Source organism: Entelurus aequoreus, linkage group LG04 (genome assembly GCF_033978785.1).
Source record: "Entelurus aequoreus isolate RoL-2023_Sb linkage group LG04, RoL_Eaeq_v1.1, whole genome shotgun sequence".
Classification (NCBI taxonomy): Eukaryota; Metazoa; Chordata; class Actinopteri; order Syngnathiformes; family Syngnathidae; genus Entelurus; species Entelurus aequoreus.
Window position 1 is genome coordinate 43,184,676 of NC_084734.1, and position 23,934 is coordinate 43,208,609.

Consider the following 23,934-nt stretch of genomic DNA (forward strand, 5'->3'; position numbering starts at 1 on the left):
TCGCGGCAGTCACTGACGTCAGCGCCACTTATGTCTTAAGGGCAGTCACTTCTTTAGCCACTTGCGGCACTTTTAACTTGTTTTTTTCAACAATTTCGTACCTTGCGCCGTTCAGAGATCAATTTGAGGTGTCAGCCTGTCAACTTATATCACTCTGCGACGTCGGGATCACTTTAAAACAGCTGTAAACTCGCCGTAACTTTTGGTTGCTAGGCAACCGCTTTGAACTGCGGGAGGCGCCTTTGGCTTGCGGCTAACGGCTCTCCCACTCGCCTTATTTCAGCGTTTCAGTGCCTCTCAACTGACCAAAATCAGATCGAAGATGCCAGGTGACTCTCCTGTGGCTGTGATCGCAAATCAGTGGTCAAATCAGTGGTCAAAATCTTCAGACTTAACAAAAACTCCGGTAGCAGAAGCGGAGCTTTTTTTCTTTGCGTCCTTTCTCATTGACAGGAAGTGACTTAAAAAATGTTTAAGTTAAACTTAAAAAATGTGTTCTTACACTGCACAGCACATTCATTTCAGCATTACCTATAAAAGGCCTGTACATGGCAGGTGAAGTTTTACTTATCTCCTTTGTACACACAGTGTCAAAATGCCATGTTTAGGGGAAAGAATAAAATAAGAGCAGAGTCAAACAAAAAAAATGCCTGTGATTTTCTTTTAGAAAGTTGAAAATTCACATGTAAATGTCAAAAGTCAACACTAATGAAGAAGGCAATCTGCTCTATATGCTCTGTTATTGATGAATTACTTTCAAAAGCATGCTTTGCTTCCGTTCCGCTTGAGGTTTAAACCTGGGCCCTCCAAATGAGCGAGCGAGAATTCTAGCGTCGTCAACTCAACGTTTAACGCAAACGCCTAACTTTTTTAGTGGTGCTAAAGACGAGGAAGAACTTCATGCATTTCAGTGCAGATATAAACAAAGGTGCAAAAACAAGAACATATTTTCACAGTCACGGTCTAACCAGGAAGTAACTTAAACACAAATACTGTTCGTATTCCATTTCCTGTATTGTGAGTTTAGTTTTGAACTCCATGTTGGACGTAAAGAATGCGAAGCAGATAATATGATACATTCATACATAACAAGCTTACAGTGTGATATAAATGAAACATTACCATGAATAACTTGTCAGAATGAGCAAATAGGCAACATGAAGATTCAATGTAAAACAAGCAGCATACTGGCATTCAAAAGTGCAGTAAAATATGAATCACAGTTTGGGAAGACTTTAACATGCATTTTTTGGTGCGGCTTTATATGTTTGTTTGTGTGCAGGATGAGGAGGGGAGGGGTTCACAAGTGTTATGAACCAGCAGATGGACACCAGGATGATTTGATTACCATCTGCATCGGGTGCCAAATTGAGGGGTTTTTGTCTGGCAGAAAAAATTTCCTCCAGAGGGGACCGGACCCTAAACAATCAACAAGCGCCTTTGACCCGTTTGATGGGCTGGACACAATCCCGTTTACACCTGGTGTGAAATCCTGCCTTTGGGGCTTTTCATTTGTTTAATTTAATAGCACTTTCATCAATCCATTTTCTACCGTTTGTCCCTTTCAGGATCGCGGGAGGTGCTGGAGCCTATCTCAGCTGCATTCGGGCGGAAGGCGGGGTCACCCTGGACAAGTCGCTACCTCATCAAAGGGCCAACACAGATAGACAGACAGCATTCACACTCACATTCACTTGTCTCACAAGAAATATACCAGTACAACATGAATGAAAAGGAGAGAAGTGTGATAAACAATCCAGTTCTATATATTTTAAATTTGTGGTCCGTTAGTAATATATGCTGCTGTCTGCTCATGGGAGACCTCCAAAGACAAGAGGAGCATTTAGCGGTGAGCTGAGAGCAAGTATACGTTGTTTTTTTATATGTTTTTTAAAATCTGATCAAGCTTCTGATTGGATGAGAACACTTGCAGACGGATTCAGGCTGTATAATCGAGAAAAAGAGTTTGCACCTTACATAAGCTCCAAAGACAAGGTGAACTTTATGACTTTATACACATATATAGGTTTATAAGTATGAAAGCAATATTAGCGTATTATGTGATCTTTAACACCAGATATAAACAGGATTGTTAATAATCCCACAAGAAGTCCACAATAACAAATGACAATGAAAGGTAGATGAAGGACAGGTGAAAGGTCACAAGGGAATCAGAGGATTTAAGGTGCTAGTCCCGAGTGTCCAAAGGGCGCCTGTGTGTCCAGAGGCCTCTGGACGATGACAGCATTTGACAGATCCGCCTCGTGGAGGCTCAGCTCTTTGTTGTTCAGCTCCCGCAAGGGAAGCGATGTGGTCAGGACGAAAGGCGGGCAGTTCCTCTGGCAGCGCGCCACAAAGTCCTGAACGTCGACAATCCTGTCGGGTGAGACGGAGGAAAGTAGGTCGGAAATGTTGCCGCATGGACGCTACAAATTCAAACGGTTGCACAATTCGGAAATTGACCGAAATGCTGAGGGAAAACCTGCAGCAAAGCTTCATTCAAAGTGCCTCAGCAGAGAAAGCACTTAAGCGTGATTTGCATATCTGGATAATTATGTCATAAAATGTAATGTTACGAGAAGAGAATCATATTTAATTGTTTTGCGTATTTTGTCCTACACTGGATTGGTTTTAGCGTGAAAACGAATATAAACAAAGTGGCCCCCACAATACTTCCAGTTTTCTGGAAAAAGTTGACAGAGACTTGGGTTCAGTGCTAACGTTAATTAGCTGGCTGTGTGATCACTTCTGAGTCCCTCCAGGATTTCCCTGGACTTTTTTTTTGGTATTTTAGCAGCCTAAAATGCTTGAATTTGCAGCTTTTTCAGAAAGTTGTGATGTCTAGAGACTGTTTTGTTTTTCTGTAGCATTCAATCAAATTGTGGTTTGATGATTTTGCTATCAATGTTTGAAGTGTTCCTTGTAACCTTAACCTCAAAAAGCACATGATTTCAACAAAATACTGTCTTGATGTTCACCCCACAGACTTAAAAGTACACTATAAGGCAGTAAAAGCACATACTCAGATCTCATTGTCATTAATGTACTGTTTTAATACACTTGCAATGAGGTGAAGACTTGTCCAGGGTGTACCCCGCTTTCTGCCCGAGTGCAGCTGGGATAGGCTCTAGCACCCCCCGCGACCCCAAACGGACAAGTAGAAAATGGATGGATGGATGACTAATAATAGTAAAAATGTATTATAGTTGCATTAAAAAAACATCATCAAACACTTTCTTGTTGTCCACTTGTTGCAGACATTCTCTGTGTAGGTTTTACGCTTGAACAGTATTTTTCCATCTTGGACATTTATGTTCCAACTTGGGTTGTTAAAGTTAACCTGGTAACGCGTGAACTATAACTTCTTTTAACGACGCAAATGTTTTTAACACGTGATTAACACGCATGCGCCCTTTCTGACCCTCTGGCAATTTCATAGTGTGGGAAAATGTAGCTGCGTTCAGATACTAATGAGCCACAAGGGGCAAAAATAGCAAGCATAAATGGACAAAAAAGGTACATTATGGAAAACCCAGGTCAAAAGTCTTGGCAAGTCTTTCTTCTGACAAGACAAGACTATTATTGTCCGAGAACGATCGCCGTAATATGTCATTTTGGGGCAAAAAGTGCGTGCACGCTTGCATTCAGAGAGGTGGAGCTTCACTTCTGTGTTTAGATTATAGTTAAGTTCATTGATAACATAAAATGTACATCGTTACTGTAACTGGTTTAGTAAAATTGTAAGCTCAGTAGAAATGAAACAAAGTAGGCAGCACTTTTTTTTTTTATCTGTCAGTCAAGACACCTTTTCTCAAAACAATCAGACTTCCGGCTTAAAAGCGCTAAATTTTACATCCAGTTTAACTACACTAACAAAAAGAAAAATGTCTTACATTGCGATCATTCTTTGATTGTCAAAGATGTTTTGTAATGTCATTTATGATATTTTTACCTAAATAAATATATTTTTATTTTCCTACTCCTTTTCGGACATGCTGTAATGGAAGAACTGGAAATATGTGATGTATAACATTGTAATTGTATTGTATGCATGTTCGAAATAAACTGAAGCTGAACTGAACTAAATAAATGCTAGTACATCGGTTGAGAAATATAGGGGGGCATATTTTCTGGCAGGCTGAAATATTGTGTAAAATATTTCATAACATGTTCTAGTTGATAGTCCTCTTACATAAAGTTTAGCAGGCTGAAGATTACACTTTATTAATAAATAGACACGCTTAAGACATTGTTGTGTAGCGATAATACCATTAACTTGTACAACCCGTAATGTTCAGTATATCAGAAGCATTTATTCAGGTAGAAATATCACATCTTTGACAATCAAACCATGATCGTAACAATCCACAATTTGTGTTAACGCACGAAAGTGGTATCTAAACACGGAAGTGTAGATCCTCTCCTCTAAAAGCAAGTGCTCTTTCAACAGAAATACAAATCTCGTCCAGAATACACCAATGCACTGCAAGTCATTTCTCTATTGTCATGCATAACGTATTTTGGTCCATTTTGTTTTGAGCTGTTTAAAAGGCATGATGTTTAACAAACATATCATTAAAGCAAACAAATTGTCCATTAATAGTTTTAAAAACTTGAAAATGATCTGTCTATTACACACTTATTAATAAAGGCTGTATACAGAGTACCGGTATTTTTAGGTACCGGTTTCTAATTGGGTCGATCGAAGCGGACCGTTAAAAAATTCTGGACTAATAATACTGCTATCATCACTGTACTTTATTTATCCAGCTGACCTTCGTAATAATGACACACATGCTGTCACATTCATTCAGGTGATGCTGCAAAACATTAAAAAAAAGACACAGCGGAACAGCCAATTGGAGTCAAACTTTTAAAGCCCCACTACACGGAAGTAAACAGAATTATAGATTTAGGCGTCATTGGAATCGCGAATGGAATCATGTTTGCTAAAAACAGAATCTAAATGTGGAAAGTCACAGAAAAAAAAAAAAATTTAAAAAGTAAAAAATTTAATATAATAATCCATAAAGTTGCTCGGAAGCAATATACCATCCGCTGACCGGTCTCTGGTCGCCATATGACGTCACTCCATCGTGCTGCGTTTGCGTGGAATCAAACACACTTTGATTAACTGCAAACCCAGCTGATATGCTTATTGTATTGATTGTTTAATATGATATGATATACAGTACCGCCCTGCGATGAGGTGGCGACTTGTCCAGGGTGTACCCCGCCTTCCGCCCGATTGTAGCTGAGATAGGCTCCAGCGCCCCCCGCGACCCCGAAGGGAATAAGCGGTAGAAAATGGATGGATGGATATACAGTACCATGTCAAAGGTCTGTGCTCAGCCTACATTAAAAAAATGTCCGGCTGAGTGTAATTGTAATGAATAAAAACAGTGATGGATCTGTGTGGTGTCTTTATAAGGTGATGACATAACTACATTGCACCTTGCACTGCAAACATATTTGACTTGTTCAAGACTTTAAAAACAGGTGTTGATAAGACTTCCCTGAAATGTTACATAATGTTAAATAACCTTTGTGGTGGTAGCAGGGGTGTATATTGCAGCCCGGAAGAGTTAGGGCTGCATGGGATTCTGGGTATTTGTGCTGTTGTGTTTATGTTGTGTTACGGTGCGGATGTTCTCCCGAAATGTGTTTGTCATTCTTGTTTGGTGTGGGTTCACAGTGTGGCGCATATTTGTAACAGTGTTACACTTGTTTATACGGCCACCCTCAGTGTGACCTGTGCGGCTGTTGATAAAGTACGTCTTGCAGTCACTTACGTGTGTGTACAGAAGCCAAATACAACATGTGAATGGGCTAGCACGCTGTTTGTACAGGTTGTAGAGGGCGCTAAAGGCAGTGATATCACGGCACGCCCTTAATATTGTTGTTTGGGTAAAGACATTCGAGAGAATGGTTGCCCTGAAATTCGGGAATCTCCCGAAAAAATCGTGAGGGTTGGCAAGTATGACGCTGTCAAGCGCCATTCAAATAGAACGCGCGGGCTGCACTAACATTAAATTTTCATAGTAAGGTGCGGGCCGCAAAATAACACGTGTCTGAGATCCCCCTCTTAGTGACATCATGCACAAAAGTGCACTAATAGCTTGTTTTAAAATGTCTCTGACAATCTTGCACTTTCTGTTTTGGAAATTACACGAATGTTTGTGCAACTGCTTAATAAATACAGTTTTGGTAAATTGACTTACCGTATTTCCTTGAATTGGCGCCGGGAATATAGTATTCGCCTGCCTAGAATTACAGCCGGGTCAAACTCGTTTCGCAAAATAATTAGCGCATGCTTGGCACTTCCGCCGGGTCAAATATGAGTCATTAAATGACTCCCGCCTCCAGGTGGTAGAGGGCGCTAGTGATCCTTCTTGCGACTACCAGTACTGCAGGAGACAGGTACTGCAGAAGAAGACAACAAGCAGCAAGCATGCAGCAATTGTTTGCTTGCACTTTTAACATGGAGGATTACATATCTAAAATAAAACCGTTTTCTAAACTGGACTTTCAATCGAAGCAGGAGGTAATAATTAAAGGAATATCTCCAGAGACTTTTAAAATAGAAGAAAGATGAGAAAGACTGCCTTTGATCAGAAGCAGCTGCACATGGACCCATCTACAAGTAAAGGTAAGATCATAATAACGTTTTTTTTATTAAATGTGTTTTTAATGATAAGGTATGCGCCGGAGTGAGAAGAGGTTTTAAAATAATTAGAGCATGCTTGCTCATTCCGCATGGTTTTGGTAACCGCAGGAGTGAGAAGAGGTTTTAAATTAATTAGCGCCCCTGCGGCTATTCAAGGAAATACGGTAGTTGTGATTTCCCTCTCTGCATGAAAGTTTAAAATTAGCACGTATTAATGCAGCATGAACAAGAATGTTTTAATGTAGACCCATAGAATCATCATACTGATGTGATTATATGCATCAAGTGTTAATTCAAGGCTAAGGCAAAATATCGAGATATATATCGTGTATCGTGACATGTCCTAAAAATATTGAGATATTAATAAAAGGCCATATCGCCCAGCCCTACGCTGGAGGACAATTGTGCAGTTTGAACACTAAATAGTCTATATATTGTTACAAGGTGGCGACTTTTCCAGGGTGTACCCCGCCTTCCACCCGAATGCAGCTGAGACAGGCTCCAGCACCCCCCGCGACCCCGAAATGGACAAGCGGTAGAAAATGGATGGATGGATGGATATATTGTTACATGTTGTTCCTGATTTGTCTAGAAACAAACATATGTTAGATTTGAATTAGACAGTTGATGTGCACATTTGAGCATCACTCAGAATAAGAACTGTTTGGCGAAAATGACGCTGAATGGCCAAAATGTGTGGGGAAGTTGCAGGCATTGGACAAAGCATAATTTGCAAGATTGGTTGAATTTGTGGGAATCGGTGCGATCGCAACGTCACGAATTCCTTGAGTTAGTGTATTGGCGATTTGACGGTTGACTTCTTTTTCTACTTACATCGTAAAAAATTAGATGGCAGTCCTCGTTTGTTGTTTTTGATTTACACAACAAACGTATTTTAAGCTTAGGAATATTACTTGAATAAATCCCTGTGCGTTTGATCATTTATGATGGGGACCCTGGAACTGATTACCGTAAATTCCGGACTAAAAGCCGCTACTTTTTTCCTAGCATTTGGACCCTGCGGCTTATAAAACTGAGCGGCTATTTTATGGAATTTTTTTTCTCTAATGCCCATAATGCTTCGTGTTCAATAGTTTCCATTAGAACCAAGCAGAGGACTAAGATGGTGTGTTGTTCGTGCTACTGCGCCATCTTTTGGATGAGTTTGCACAATGCAGGTGCTGCGGGTGAAAAATGTACTTCCTGTTTTAATGCCTTAAACCTGAAATAAGCGTCCATAGCGTTACTGCTCGAAATAATTCTTAATTTATCACTCCTAGCAACGTTTGTAAGTTTCACAGTTTAACTAAAACAATTCTTATTTACAAAACCGTCCCATGTTTGATGTCTGTAGGAATGTTTTCAAGCATATTTGTACGTGCTATCGTAATGTAAAGAAGCTAGCGTAGTTAGCATTAGCTAGTATGCTAACACCTTCCCAAGTGTCTGTGTTAGTATTATAACTTACAATGGCATTATTTTTGTATTGTTTTAGTTTCACAAGTTCCTCTTCCTCAGTAAGTTGACCAAAATGTCACCGTGGCGTTATTGAGTCTGTTTAGCTGATTGGAGAGCAAGCTTCAGTAGCTTGTGGGTCCATGACGATGACGTCTGTTTTGTTTGAACAGCCGTTTTACTGCCGTGTTACTTACAGACACCGTTTGGAAACAATTATGGTATGTAAATAAACATTTACAAAATATTTCTGTGTAAAGAACTAATTTCACGATGTATATGTATATGTGCGGCTTATAGTCTGGTAAAGCTAATATATGGGGGAAAAAAAAGTTATTCTAAAATTTAGTAGGTGCTGTTTATATCCCGGTGCGCTCAATAGTCCGGTAGTATAATTACAGTATTTATATTTGCATTAATTCCTATAGGGACAAATGTATTGTGTTGGAGCACGGAGGTTTGAGGGCTGCTGGTGCCACATGAGTAAGGGGCTCCATTATTCATGACTACCTGGCATACACTTGCCGATCTCCTGCTCCCACTGAGGCGAGCAGAAGGTTGGAGGGCTTCGACAGTGCTCTCTGTCCTTGAGCTCCTAACCCTATTGTATAAAAGCTGCATTGGGGTTCAACAATACCTTCTCCTGGGATTTGATAGCTCCACATCACTGCTACATCTCAGATTATGTTCTCTGCAGCACTCACTGTGGCCTAGTGTTATGTAATCCTTAAACACAACCCCCCTTGAGTCCCAAACTAGAACAAACAGAAATCTTTTTGTCATCTTTTCAACTACAGAGCAGTGCTAGAGATTACGCGAGGACAAGGGAGTTGTGCTTTGCATTGTTCGCTGATGCCAAACGTGCAGATTAATGATGTTATGTTTATTTAGAGACACGCACCTATGTGATAGGTTGAACCTCTGTACCAATCTCCTGCCATCGGCCAACCAGATCTGCAGCGAGGTCACGGGGAGGGCGTGGTCCAGCGTTACCATGGGAATAGGAGGAGATTCTCCATCCTCGTGCACAGATGGCGACCTGGCCACGACTCTGGGGGCTACGCTGTCGGTGGTACGAGCAGAAACGAGAGATTAAGCATGCCTTAGAATTACAAACATCAGCAATGTGTCTGTTTTTTAAATTCATGACAGCTGAGGTAAAAAATAAAAACAATGCTTTTTTGCAGCTCTCATCTTGTCTGTTTTTCTGCAGCACTTAACAAACTATAATGTACACTGACACCTAGTGGCGTGCAGGGAAATTGACAATGATAAAAGATTAATAATGACTTAACTTTCAAAGCAACATCCCAGTTTTAAGTATTATATAAAGCATTTGTGTCCAAGCTATGGGCCGGCAGTGTCTTCAGCTAAATAAGAAGTATGGCCCACTATGTGTCTACAGTTTAATTTTTAATAAATTACTTTTTACTTGCCACAATTTTGCCACCATCTTATGGACAAGATAAGTAATTATGTGAATCAACATTAATTTTATATTAAAGTGTACTGAGCACAGCAATATCTTATATGACCAAATCCAAACAACCTTTCCAACAAACTACAACTAACACAGAAAGTCAACACATGGTCGCACATATCACACCTCCTGCTCGTTCAACTTTATGGACATTATAAAATACATTCATAATTAAAAATTACACCCATATAAATACACTACAATGCATGATTTATAATATGCAAAACACTCTCTCCACACTTTGCCATGTTTGGTGCATTTTAGGTGTTTGATATTTCTGATACATTACAAACTTTTAGGGAAGTTGTCACAGAAGTAAACTAAGTAGGAATCGAGCTCTCACATACTTAATATTAAGACTGCAGCTAACGATTATTTTTCTATCGATTAATCTATAGATTATTTTTTCCGATTAATCGGTTATAAATAAATGATCATCTATAGATTATTTTTTAGATTCATCTATAGATTATTTTTCCTTTTACCGATTATTTTTTTATTCAAAATGAAGATGAAAAAATAAATGTAGGCCAGTTTTTTCAAAAGGCATGGCTTTTATTTACAAAAAAAAGGAAGTATGGCCACTCAGTCAACATTGACAACAACATGACAAAATATTCTGTAACAATGTAAACATTTAAAACTTTTAACATTTAACAAAATTAAAAGTAGCTTATTTGCTTTTTAATGTGCAAATATAAAAGTAAACATCCAGTGCAAATCGTAATATTCTGCAATAGTATAAGCATTTCAAAAGTAAAAGTATTGCTTATTTTGCTTTAAAATGTGCAAAAATAAAGATAAACATCCAATACAAAAAAGTGCAAAACGAAATATTCTGTAACAACAGTGTAAACATTTCAACAAAAGTGAAAGTATTGCTTGTTTGCTAAAATGTGCAAAAATAAAGATAAACATCCAATACAAAAAAGTGCCAATCTAAATATTCTGGAGCACTGTAAACATTAAGTATTGCTTTTAAAATGTGCAAAATAAACATCCAGTCCAACACAGTACACAATAACCAATTCTACTCATTCCAGTGAGTGACTAACAGTTGTAATGAAGAAAGGTTAGCATGTCTACATGCTCTGGTTCTTTTCTTGTTTACAATATTCCCAGCAGCTGAAAATAGGCGCTCAGAAGGGGTCGATGTGGCTGGAACTGAGAGCTAATTACCGGTAGCCTTCACCTCAAGCCAGGACTGCGAGTGAGCTGAGCTCCAGTTTATATTCCTAGAAGGTCAACGGGCTCATAGTAGGGATGTGCGTATCGATCCTGTGGTATCGATATATCGATACTCACACGCTACTCATTTGGCATCACTTTTCTGAAAAAAGTATCGATATAAACCAAAAAACGGCGTGTGGGGGGTGGAAGCATCACTTTCAGATGTTTTTGATGACTTACTTTAACTTACTATGTGCTGGGACACCCCTGTACCTGGCAGAGTATAGAGCTGGCCCAGTCATGTGACAGGAGACAGCGAATGAGCGTCGTCAACGTGCAACACACACACAGCTAGCCGACAGCGATGCAGCCAGGCATATCCAGTGTTGTCCAATTGTTGACTTAAAACAGGCATTGTTTTTTTTAGTAATGTTTACTGAATATTTTTGTTTAAATGATTATCCTAAATTCAAATAATTTCCACACAGGGGAATTTACTGTTAGTTGAAAATTGCTTGAGTATTTAAAACAAGATAAGAAAGAGATACAATTTGGAGATTCTTCATCTTTGCATTACAGTTTTATTTTTTTCCAAGAAAATCTTGAAATATATGATTGAATGTGATTTTGGTTTTAATCTGTAACATCATTTCTTACATTTAGAAAACATTAGCCTATTTCATATTTCATTAATTGCTAATTATATCACAAACTTTAAAAAATAACTGCAGCTTCTTGCGATTCGGATTTGACAGTTAATTGGAAAGCCCTAATACCTAATTATTATTATATATAATATATAATTATTATTATATACAATACAGCGTGGCGAAGTTGGTAGAGTGGCTGTGCCAGCAATCGGAGGGTTGCTGGTTACTGGGGTTCAATCCCCGCCTTCTACCATCCTAGTTACGTCTGTTGTGTCCTTGGGCAAGACACTTCACCCTTTGCTCCTGATGGCTGCTGGTTAGCGCCTTGCATGGCAGCTCCCGCCATCAGTGTGTGAATGGGTGAATGTGGAAATACTGTCAAAGCGCTTTGAGTACCTTGAAGGTAGAAAAGCGCTATACAAGTATAACCCATTTATCATTTATTTATCATTTATGTTATTTATTTTAATTTTACTTTTATTATATATTGACCATAATAAATGTGGTATAAATGGTCTGTATTTGTCTTGTGATTTGTCTTAAATAATAACAATAGTAATAATATTTTTGACTGACAAAAATTGCCAATAAGAAATTAATGGTATCGGTATTAATGAAAAGGCAAGATAAAGTATCGGTATCGTATCGAATCCTAAAAGTGTGGTATCGCCCATCCCTAGCTCATAGTGATGTTACTAGTAGTTGACTGGGAGGTGTTTATTATCATTTGGGGAGAGTCCGCTGCCTGATGCTCACCTGCTAAACACCTATCTGCTCCACGCTGAAGCGCTGACTACATGCGCTCTGAATACACACTGCTGATTGGCTGGTAACGTTTTGAATACGCACTGCTGATTGGCTGATAACGCTTTGTATAACGCTTTGTGTGTACCAATCAGATGGTTGTGTGGGTGGGACAATGTTGCGTGCTGAGACAGAGGCAGCCGCAGAAGGAGCGAAGCAGCTTGTTAACACTTTAGCAGCTAAAGTTAGCTTTAGCTTAGAAACTCGTTCGGTACACCCCCGTACCGAACCGAAAGCCCCGTACCGAAACGGTTCAATACAAAACACGTACCGTTACACCCCTAGCAGATACAAATGACACATTCATGTTTTTGTGTAATGATGACAACGTATACTCGCGCGGACGATTGACTAGTTGATGGTTTTCTTTTCAAATGTTCGTTCATAGCCGTTGTGCTGCTATGATAGGCCATTTACGCTCGACACAGTGTGCATACAACAACATTATTAGGCCGTGTATTGAAATACTCCCACACTTTTGACCACTTTTGGCGTGATTTTTTTCCCCCTCGCTCGCACAGTCTGCTTTGCGCTCCGCCATGACGGTAGTGTGACGTAAATATGCGACGCGTCGTTTCAGCCTTACTTAATATTCAATGTTTTATCGTTTATACTTCATATTGTAGTGTCATCAGGGGGTAGTTGTTCAGTCTGTTAGCTATAGCTTGCTTAAATAATCGTAAATGTAAGTGTCTCTGATAATTTCCTGATAACGTAATAAATAAGGCCTGGGCGAAATATCGATATCGATAAATTTGACTTTTTGTTCCAGACAATTTTTTTTTAAATCGATGTTTTTCTCCTCTTGCTTTGGCATATTTTTTTGACCCAATGAGCTTCCGTAGCCCTCGTCCGCCCCATTACTCCCTTAGCGGAGATCCACAAGCCGAGCAAAACATGGCTAAAGCTCATGTTAACAAGAGCAAGACGTTTGCTCCAAAGAAAAGACAAGTGTTGCCAATGCTTTAGATTTGCGGCAACAAGTGTGGAACATGTGACTGTCACTGCACGCTGCAAAGTTTCTTCAAAAAAGGCACAAGCACAACAAACTTATTCCAGCACCTAAAACAGCTATGAGCCGAGTGGGGGAAATGCAACTGTTTACGAGGCGAACAAGACCGCAACAACCACAAACTCCACCTAAGAAGCAGTTTACACAAGATACCATGTACAGTATGATAAGAAAGGAGCACAATCCACAGTGATAACTAAAGCAGTCGCTCTGCACATCCTGGTGCGTGTGTGCTGCTGCATAACTCTTGTGGAATTATAGCGCATTTAATCATCAAGCTGGTGCTATATTACATGTGAAGTGTACATTGTTTTTAACATCAGTACATGCGGAAGTTTTAAGTTTGCACTTCATTGATCCGATAGATTTTTATTACCATTATTATTGGTATCTTTATTGATTTATTGGAGTTAATTTATTTACAGACAATGTGCAATGTTACATTTTTATTTACAGAAGTATTTTTTCAAGACAAAAGTTTTAAGTCTGCATATTTTTAAATCGCAATGTTAAGAGATTATTATTTATTTGCATACAATACTGCATTTTTGTTTACAGAAGTATTATATTATTATACTCAAGCAGAAATCTTAATTTAGTTATTTGAAAAAAATAATAATAATAATAGTAATAATATATATATATATATATATACAGTATATATATTACTTTGCTTATGGTTGTCCATCGATTCGATGATGACCATCTTCTTTTATTTGTGAGTCTGCTGATGTTTGAACAGTCCGATCCTGGATCCACAGATGCGGTTACAGACCGGGCCTGTGAAGGAGGTGCTGGGGGGAGCAGGGGTGGCTTGGCAAGCATGCCTCTTCGCACACTTTGCTGCACGGTGTTGTGTGCGCTGTTCCTCTATATAATCCACTCCCTGTGAGGAGTGGGAGCGCCAGAGGTCTCGGCAGGAAGCAAGTTCCTCCAATGAAGAGGGGTTGATCTGGCATCTCTTCAGTGTGGTCTTCATTTGGTCTTTGAACCGCTTCTTCTGCCCACCAGCACTGCGTTGGCCAAGGTGTAACTGACCATAGAGGATTCTGCGTGGGAGTCTATGGCTGGGCATTCGGATGACATGCCCCAACCACCTGAGTTGATGTTGGGTCATGATGGACTCCACACTGCAGCTGCCTGCCCTCTCCAGCACTTCTGTGTGCGGCACTCTGTCCTTCCATGTGATGCCAAGGATCTTCTGCAGACATCTTACATGGAAGGTCTCCAGGCTTCTCAGATGGCGGCTGTAGATAGTCCATGCCTCACATCCGTACAGTAATGCAGTGATGCATACTGCTCTGTAGACCAGCACTTTGGTGTGGAGTTTGAGGTTGCTGTTCTGAAAAACCCTTCTCCTTAGACGACCAAAAGATGCTGATGCTTGCTTGAGGCGGTTCTGGATCTCGTCATCCATTGAGCAGGTGTCAGACATTATGCTCCCCAGGTATTTGAAGGTGGGCACCGTGAGCAGCTGTTGCCCTGCTGCTGTGAGGGTTATTGTGGGGTATTGTGGGAGGTCAGCACTGGACTGACAGAGTACCTCGGTCTTCTGGGTGTTGATCGTCAGTCCCATTCTGGTATATGCAGTTACAGCTGCCGAGAGGATGTTTTGCAGAGCCTGTGGTGTATGGGCAACCAGGGCACAGTCATCGGCGTATTGCAGCTCAATGATGGTCTCTGAGGTCAGCTTGGTAGTTGCCTGTAGCCTCCTGATGTTAAACAGGTTACCATCAAGCCTGAAGTCTATGGTAACTCCAGCCTGCTCCTCCATCCCCCTACGTAGCAGTGTTGTGACACAGACGAGGAAGATGTTGAAAAGAACTGGAGCCAGCACACAGCTCTGCTTCACTCCAGTTTTCACACCAAAGGGCTCTGAGCTGTGTCTTCCCACTACCACTCGGGCCATCATCCCAGAATGGAACTGTGCAAGGATGGTGAGAAACTTGGGTGGACACCCAAATCTCTTCAGGACTTGCCACAGTAGGTCCCTGTTCACTGTGTCAAATGCCTTTGAAAGGTCGACAAAGGCAATGAACAAGTGCTGCTCCCGGCATTTCTCTTGGAGCTGACGTGTCACAAAGATCATGTCAACTGTCCCCCTGTCCTTCCGAAAACCACACTGCGACTCTGGGGTGACCCGTTCTGATATTGCGGGGATGAGTCTGCGGAGCATGACCTTGGTAAGGACCTTTCCAGCAATGGCCAACAGAGAGATACCCCTACTATTGGAGCAGATGGATTTGTCTCCTTTGTTCTTGTAGATGGTCACAATGTTGGCATCTTTCCACTGTTGCGGGACACACTTTCGTCTCCACACCTCTGAAATGTAGAGATGCAGTGTCCGTATACAGAGGTAGCCTCCTTCCTTGAGAAGTTCAGACGGGATGCTGTCAGGTCCAGGGGATTTATTGTTTTTCAGGGTTTTGACTGCATGCAGGATTTCTTTGAAGGTTGGGGGGAGGTCAAGATCTGGCAAGCTAGGATGTTCAGGGAGCTCTGCAAGGACAGTTGGGTCCACTGTGGTGGGCTGGTTGAGCACGGTGTTAAAATGCTCAGCCCACCGCTCCACTATTATAGCCTGATCCTTGATTAAAGATGTTCCATCAGCAGATCTAACAGGTGCCAGGGAGCAGTTTCTGGGGCCGTAGATGGTTTTCACTGCATCATAGAAACTGTGCATATAATTTCTATCAGTGTGAGACTGGATTTCATTGGCCTTTGAGATCCACCACTCATCTTGCAGTTTTCTGAGAGTTGTTTGGGCCTCAGAACGAAGGGCTTGCCATTGCTTTTTATGGAATTGGGATTGTGGGTTGTTCAGGGTGGCTCTGTGTGCCTTGTGCATTCTGTACAGGAGGGTGGAGATCTCTCCAGCATTCTGGTCAAAACAGTCCTGGTGTTTCTTGGTTTTAAAACCAATGGCTTGGGCTGCAGTGTCAAAGAGGATGGTGGATAGAGAGGTCCACTTCTCATCCATCCCAGACTCTGAGGTGATCAGCGGCTCAATGTCTGCCAGCTTCTCAGCTAGGGAGCGACGGAAGTTGTCACGGGTGTCGCTGCTGGAGAGTCTGGCACAGTTGAGTGTTTTCCTCTTTGGTGAACCGTGACGTGTTAGGGGCCGAACGTGCATTCTGACCTTTGTCAGAATCATGCGGTGGTCGGTCCAGGAGTCTGCCCCTCGCATAGCTCTTGTAATGAGCACGTCCTTGAGGTCAGCCCTCCTCACAATCGCATAGTCGATCAGGTGCCAGTGTTTGGACCTGGGATGCATCCAGGATGCCTTATATTTGTTCTTTTGTTGGAAGATGGTGTTTGTGATGGTAAGATCGTGTTCCGCACAGAGACTAAGGAGTCTCATGCCATTGGGGTTGACTTTTCCAATGCCGTGGGCGCCGATCACACCATTCCAGTTTTGCGTGTTCTTTCTGACTCTTGCATTGAAATCACCAAGCAACATGATTTTGTCACTCCTCGGGATGTGACTGAGGATGTCATCAAGTGCCTGGTGGAAGCAGTCCTTCTCTTCATCATTGGATGGCAGAGTTGGTGCATAGGCACTTACCAAAGTGACATGTCTGCATTTTGTAAGGGGGATGCGAAGAGTCATGAGCCTTTCACTGACACCCACTGGTGATTCTGTGAGCTTGAGCAGAAGGCTGTTCTTGATTGCAAAACCAATTCCGTGAAGGTGTGGTCCGCCCATGGGGTATCCTTTCCAAAAGAACGTATAACCCTCTCCTACTTCATTGAGTGAGCCTTCCTCGAGGAATCGGGTCTCACTGAGTGCTGCCACATCCACATTGTAGCGCTTTAGCTCGCTGGCAACAAGTGCTGTTCTGCGCTGTGGTCTGTCCGGACTGGCATCCAGGAGTGTCCTTATGTTCCATGCTGCAATTCTAAATGGTATAATCTTTGTATTTCGACCGCGTAATGGAATGTCCTGACAGGTGCGGTTTCCTGCCCGGGTACTGTGTTGAGTGGGCAATCTTTAGGCCACATTTTCTAGGCCTTTCCCCAATTGGGGTGAGCAGTGCGGTCCCTAAATAGGGGCTGCTCAGACGCACAGGAGTCTGCCGGAAACAGCTGCCACTCAATCCCAGCTGCTAACGACCGTTGTCCTGTGCCGCTGACGTGCAGAGTTCCAGCTAAGAGCTCCCAGCTCATTCAAACCTGCCCCCGTTACTGGACGCTCCATCGCCGTCAGACTTTTGAGGTCGGAGACTCAGGTAAAGAAGATACCTGCGCAATGATGGTTTTTAGAGTGGCATGAGGGGTGCGCTTTTCCCAACGCCACTACCTTGATTGTAAGAAGATCGTTCCATTGGCAAAGGAGACCCTAGACGACCAGCATCTTCTTACAACTGCAGGAAGCTGCCGGAATCCAGGTTTTTGGGAAACCGCCTCAAAGCTTGTCGCCACCAGCTTGCTTTTCTGTCAGGGTGTGCTCCCTTAGCCTTCGTCCACTTTTACAGCCATTGTGGTGCTTCTCACTGCTACCATCTTCTGCCTGTTCTACCGTTGAGGTCTTCGGGATCACTCTTAGTCTGGACTCTACCCTTCGACCTGTTCAGCTTGGGTAACCCTGCCAGGAGTACAAGACTCCAGCCGACATAGCTCTAGGGGTCATGGAGACGCGCAAAGTGCCCCACCACGATAAGGTGGTGATCCCGTCGGGGCACACACACACACACCGGTGTGTGTATATATATATATATATATATATATATATATATATATATATATATATATATATATATATATATATATATATAGACTTTCTGGGCAACTTATCAAGGAACTGTTTTAATATTAGGACCATCAGTGCTAAATATTATAAACTTATCACTTTCCTCTGACACTGTTCCCCGAGCATTCAAAAAAGCGGTTATTCATCCTCTGCTCAAAAGACCTAACCTCGATCCTGACCTCATGGTAAACTACCGACCAGTGTCCCACCTTCCCTTTATTTAGAAAATTCTCGAAAAAGTTGTTGCACAGCAGCTAAATTAACACTTAGCCTCTAGCAATGTCTGTGAACCTTTCAGTCCGGTTTCAGGGCAAATCACTCTACGGAGACAGCCCTGGCAAAAATTACTAATGATCTATTGCTAACTATGGATGCTTATGCGTCATCCATGTTGCTGCTTCTTGATCTTAGCGCTGGTTTCGATACCGTCGATCATAATATTTTGTAAGAGCATATCAAAACACGTATTGGTATGTCAGACTTAGGTGTTAAACCAAGACAAGGCTATCTTACTGACAGGATGCAGTGCGTTTCCCATAACAATGTGACCTCGGAGTGTGTTAAGGTAACGTGCGGAGTTCCACAGGCTTCAGTTCTTGGCCCTGTACTCTTCGGCATCTACCGCAGATGTGGACCCCCCCAACCAAGGTTTCTCGTTGTATACCATTGGGTTGAGTTTTTTTTCCCCTGATGTGGGATCTGAGCTGAGGATGTCGTGGCTTGTGCAACCCTTTGAGACACTCGTGATTTAGGGCTATATGAATAATCTTTGATTGATTGATACATACTGTATATATAAATATGTATGTTTGTTAATACATACGCACAAACACACACACATAGGCACACACACACATAGGCACACACACATACGTACACACACATACATAGTATTTACTTTACATGCGGCCCCAAAGTCAAACGTTTGGACACACCTGATATAAAGAGTGCATCGTCCCTCACCTGCCAAGCCGGTATCCTCTCCCGCTGAAAGGGTGAAAAACTTTCTTTTTGGGAACATAGGCTTCTTCTGTCAGGTCCTCCACATTGACCTCCAGCTCCTCTTCCTCAGCCCGACTCTCCCACTCTGCCGGGAGCTCCCTGAAGCATGATTGTTTATTTCATGTGGGCGCTGCTCATCCTCATGAAATTGACTAAACTGAAACTGACCCCCTTTTGATGGCGTCCAGAAACTGCTGGTTTTCAGGTACTGAGTAGCTGCGGAACTCCTGGTCGTTGACAGTGAAGCCGTCCTTCCACAGGCGCACCACCATCTCAACCTGATGTTTTACAGAAGGAAAATTATAACACCATATAAGGAAATGCACTTATTTATCTTGCGTTTTAATACCGTATACATACAATACAGTAGATCACCGTCTGTTCACAGACTTTTCCGCTTTAAAGGGAATTTTTTTTAATTAAAAATAAAATAGTTTATTACTTTTTTTTTTTTTACATTGAAAACTTATACATAAAGTGGTTTGATGGCGCTATCTGCAGGGGCAAAAGGAGTGCTGCAGAAATAAATCCATCCATCCATCCATTTTCTACCGCTTGTCCCTTTTTTGGGGTTACGGTGGGTGCTGGAGCCTATCTCAGCTGCATTCAGGCGGTAGGCGGTGTACACCCTGGACAGGTCGCCACCTCATCACAGGGCCAACACAGATAGACAACATTCACACTCACATTCACACACTAGGGCCAATTTAGCGTTGCCAATCAACTTATCCCCATTTGCTCATGCTTTGACAAGTATTGATGTTGTGTAACAGCATGTTTTAAAGTACTAAACCATATAATGTATGCTTATCATTTTTTCTTAATTTAAAGTGTGTTGAATAACTGTGGGTGAGGTATATTATTGGGTTTAGGGTTTTTTGGGGCTTTTTATGGTTGCCTCCACAATTCACATTTTTCCACAACAAATACAAATCTATTGTACTTTAAAAGGTAAGGGCAACACTGAAAATGTGTTAAATAATATATACATTGTAAATCTCACACACCAACATGATGTCATAATTTGACTACTACAGTAAGACCACAGGCCAGTCATTTTCAACAATGAACATTGTGTGTGCTGTCTCAGAAAAACTCCCAGTTCAACCAAGTCCAAGACGCTGAAGATTTGAAGCTTTTAAATGCGCTAATGTTGCCTGACATCCATCCAATGGATGGATGGCAAAATGGCAAAATGGCTTGCCATTACGTTCAACAAAAAATATAAACTCTCTCACTCAGTCAAAAACATCCTGTGTTCGTCGTCATATTTTTGTTTTGCTGTACATTTTTCCCTGCCGTTTCTGTCCAAAGTTACGATTGTAAATGCATTTGCGATATTTATATTTCAAACAAAACGATGCATAAAAGTGCAAAAATAAGGCATGAAGGAAGACATGTTATTTTTAGACTGTCAATCAACATATTCTTGTCTCAAGGTGCCACACATTAGAACAATATGCAATAAACTTTTTAAAAAATTCAGCTTTATGCAGACTCAAAGCTTTTGTCTACATATTGCTTATACTGAAAAAAACCCAAAAAACTTTACAGTGATTATAATGTAATGTGATCGTAATATACAATAATGAAAGTAACCATTTAAAAGGATATACACTTTTATTTCTCCTCACTGTAGAAATATATACTATTGTACTATAATTACAAGGTAAATAACTTTTAGTTATCCAAAATAAACAAAAACGTAAAATGGACTCTCATTTCTGTAAGCGAATATGTAACTTAAATAAATATTGAACATATTAAAGTTTATTTTTTTCCCCCAGTTGGAAAAACAAGATTGGGTTGTCAGTCTGTTGCAATCACGTGATCATGGCATTCTTGTTCGTTCGTCCGCATTAATGAGCAAAAATTGCCTATTCAATTTGAAGCTAAAATATTACCACGGGACATTTGGCTTTAAATTTATATTTTTTTCCTCCTAATTTTTGTTACGTTGCAGCACAATACTGGCGAGTCCCAATTAGGGAGGCTGTCTGTGCTTCCTGTGTGTAAAACTGGCGCCCCACGCTCCTACCACCAAGATAAAGATTGTGAATGAGTAAAAAGAGGGCTCACTGCATTCAGTTAATTCTACTGGTAAATAAACATGCTCAGATGCTGAGAGCGATACACAGAGTGACACATCTTTCTCTCTGTTTGAAGCGAGAGACAGACAAACGCGAGGCTCAACAATTCTGATTGGCGAACATGTCTGTCACTCAAATGCTAGTAACAGCAAGGGGAAAAACAAAAAACTCAGCCTTTGCAGTTATTTATCAAACCTCAATGTCGATTCATAAGAGCCACATGAAACCTGGCAAAGAGCCACATTCATCTCGGGAGCCACGGATTGACCAGACCTATTATATGCGAATAAAATTGGGATTTTAAGAGAGGAAAATAATACATATTTTACAATAATTAAATCATAGTATTACAAAATAAAAGGGTCTACCTGTAGTAAAGTGAGACCTGTTTTTTTCTTTCATAAAAGGGCTAAAACAATTGTGTGTATTATACGTTATAAATTGCTGGACAAAGTGGCTGGGGAGAGGAAAAGTCTGGGCTTCCCTGCTTAGGATGCTGCCCCCGCAACCAGACCTCGGATAAGCAGAAGAAGATGGATGGATGGATGGATACGTTATAAATTATTAACATCAACATTACAGATTAGACTCCTTATGTTGAGCCTTTTTTGTCTATTTCTCCAATCTATTTTGTTTAATTTTTATTTTTACAATGTGTCGCTGGTCTATAAAAAAATAAAACGCTGGTCGCAAATGACCCCTGGGCTGCATTTCAGACTCCCCTGCTATAGAGTCCGCATCTCATTTGTCGACTTCATCTCATAATATGGATTTGTTTTTGTTTTCAGTGTGACTAGATGTCATCCTGTGGTGCAAAATACAAGCGAATCGCCTTGTGGTCTGACCTTAGACGTCCCTGAGGCATCGTAACAGATCTTCTCCACCTCGTCCAGGAGGTCTTCTACTGAGAAACTACATCTCATCGGAGCCTCCTCTTCATCATCATCGCTCGCAACCCTTTTAAGACACACACACAACACTAAATTGTCTATTTTTCTTTGTCATGTCAAAACATGCAGTTTGTGGCCTGTCTTGCCAAAATGGAGGTGATTGTGTTAGAAATTGTTAACAAATTAAAAAAGGGGAGGATTAAATAAACTCTTCCTTTTCGGACATGTTGTAATGAGAAACTGGAAATATTAAAGTAAAATTAAAAGTACCAATGACTGTCACACAAACACTAGGTGTGGTGAAATTAACCTCTGCATTTGACCCATCCCCTCGTTCACCCCTGGGAGGTGAGGGGAGAAGTGAGCAGCACCAGTGGCCACGCCCGGGAATCATTTTGGTGATTTAACCCCCAATTCCAACCCTTGATGCTGAGTGCCAAGCAGGGAGGTGACGGGTCCCATTTTTATAGTCTTTGGTATGACTCGGCCGGGGTTTGAACTAACCACAAGGCCACTGACCAGGTCATATATGATATGATGTACCATATTATAACTATGCATAATCGAAATTAACCAATATTTTAACAATTTAACCATGACATAGCATATATAAAATGGTGATTTCCTTACAAATTGTCATCATTCTCCACGTCATTGTGTATCATGTCGACTTGTGTTGTCCATCTGAAAATAAGTAACATAAGACAAACTGTCATTTCAGGGACATTTATATCACAGTAAACAAACAAAAAGGGTACCCTTGACTTTACCAGGTCCAATCTCGTCATGACGTTTTTGTTTATACCTTCGTGTTTTGAACATCTAGTTACCCACTTGAAGTTGATTTTTTTAAAGACGTGCTATTTATGAAGGCTATCATTAATAATGTACATGAGTCACGAAACAGAACCAACTTCGACATCAAAATTAAAACAGACATTTTTAAACAACATCATTTGCAAGCTAATATGTAAGATAAAGCTAATTTACCAGCTCTAATTTTGCTCGGCTGCTTCGCGGACACACAAATCTGCTTCTACCATACTCGTTTATGGCAGCAGCTCTGACGTCACGCAGCGACGTAAATTGGCTCCTACTGTCGTAACGAGCCTGGTCCTTTTCACCTGGGCAGCGTCACTCAACACAGACGTCATAACATCATCATCAAAGCTCACTTTTTTAGCATTTACAAACAACACCAGCATTTTGGAGCAAGGATGGGGTGATACAAGAAAAGTAAAAATATAGTAAATCTATTTGTGCCAGCAGAGGAGAAGGTTATGGAGAACCCAACAGGTATAAAAGAAAGGGCATCTCTATCCTCCTTCAAAACTGCAATAAAAGTACACCTCCAGGCAGCTACAACCCTAAACTAACACCCTCCCCGGATTTTTAATAATCAAATGTAAACAATCAAATGCAGATACTTTTTCTTATGCCTTCTGATCTCTCTCGCTCTCTCTCTCTCTCTCTCTCTCTCTCTCTCTCTCTCTCTTCTCTCTCTCTCTCTCTCTCTCTCTCTCTCTCTCTCTCTCTCTCTCTCTCTCTCTCTCTATGTCCACTACTTGCTGTACATATCCTACCAAGTCAGACCTACACTGTTCCAATATTAATTTCTCTGTTCTCAATTGTTGATGACTGATGATAACAACCAAATCTAACCCCCCCCCCCCCCTACACACACACACACACACCCCCCTCCCACACCCCTCCACACCCCGGATTGTAAATAATGTGAATAATTCAATGTGATTATCTTGTGTGATGACTGTATTATGATGATAGTATATATTATTATTATTATTATTATTATAGAGGTTTATTTGAAATAGGGACGGATACAAAAACATAGACATCTGAAACAGTTATCCGATGCATGCATCACAGTGTTTGTAGCCAAAGCTAATTTACAACACTTGTCCCCAACAACAACAACAACAACACATATCCAACATCATTAAAAT

The 23,934-nt window shown here is 41.1% G+C and overlaps 1 protein-coding gene across 1 annotated transcript; it reads right to left on the reverse strand.

Moving 5' to 3' along the window:
• Nucleotides 1–693: 693 nt before the first annotated feature.
• On the reverse strand, nt 694–23,087 carry ubxn2a (UBX domain protein 2A). The gene is made up of 7 exons (XM_062043577.1): nt 22,961–23,087; nt 22,601–22,654; nt 21,926–22,037; nt 19,159–19,268; nt 18,952–19,089; nt 9,024–9,185; nt 694–2,376 (listed from the first exon to the last, which is right to left on the reverse strand). The coding sequence occupies exons 2-7, from the start codon at nt 22,633–22,635 to the stop codon at nt 2,181–2,183; spliced, it is 753 nt and encodes a 250-aa protein (XP_061899561.1). The 5' UTR covers nt 22,636–22,654; nt 22,961–23,087; the 3' UTR covers nt 694–2,180.
• Between the last annotated feature and the right edge of the window lie 847 nt (nt 23,088–23,934).

What these genes read in the sequence shown, in the direction of transcription:
- ubxn2a (XM_062043577.1), bottom strand. Translation starts at nt 22,635, where the DNA reads ATGATACACAATGACGTGGAGAATGATGACAATTT. An exon ending in ATGCCTCAGGGACGTCTAAG is followed by an intron (nt 19,269 to 21,925) that starts GTCAGACCACAA and finishes GTAAAACATCAG; the next exon opens with GTTGAGATGGTGGTGCGCCT. An exon ending in CTGGACGCCATCAAAAGGGG is followed by an intron (nt 19,090 to 19,158) that starts GTCAGTTTCAGT and finishes ATCATGCTTCAG; the next exon opens with GGAGCTCCCGGCAGAGTGGG.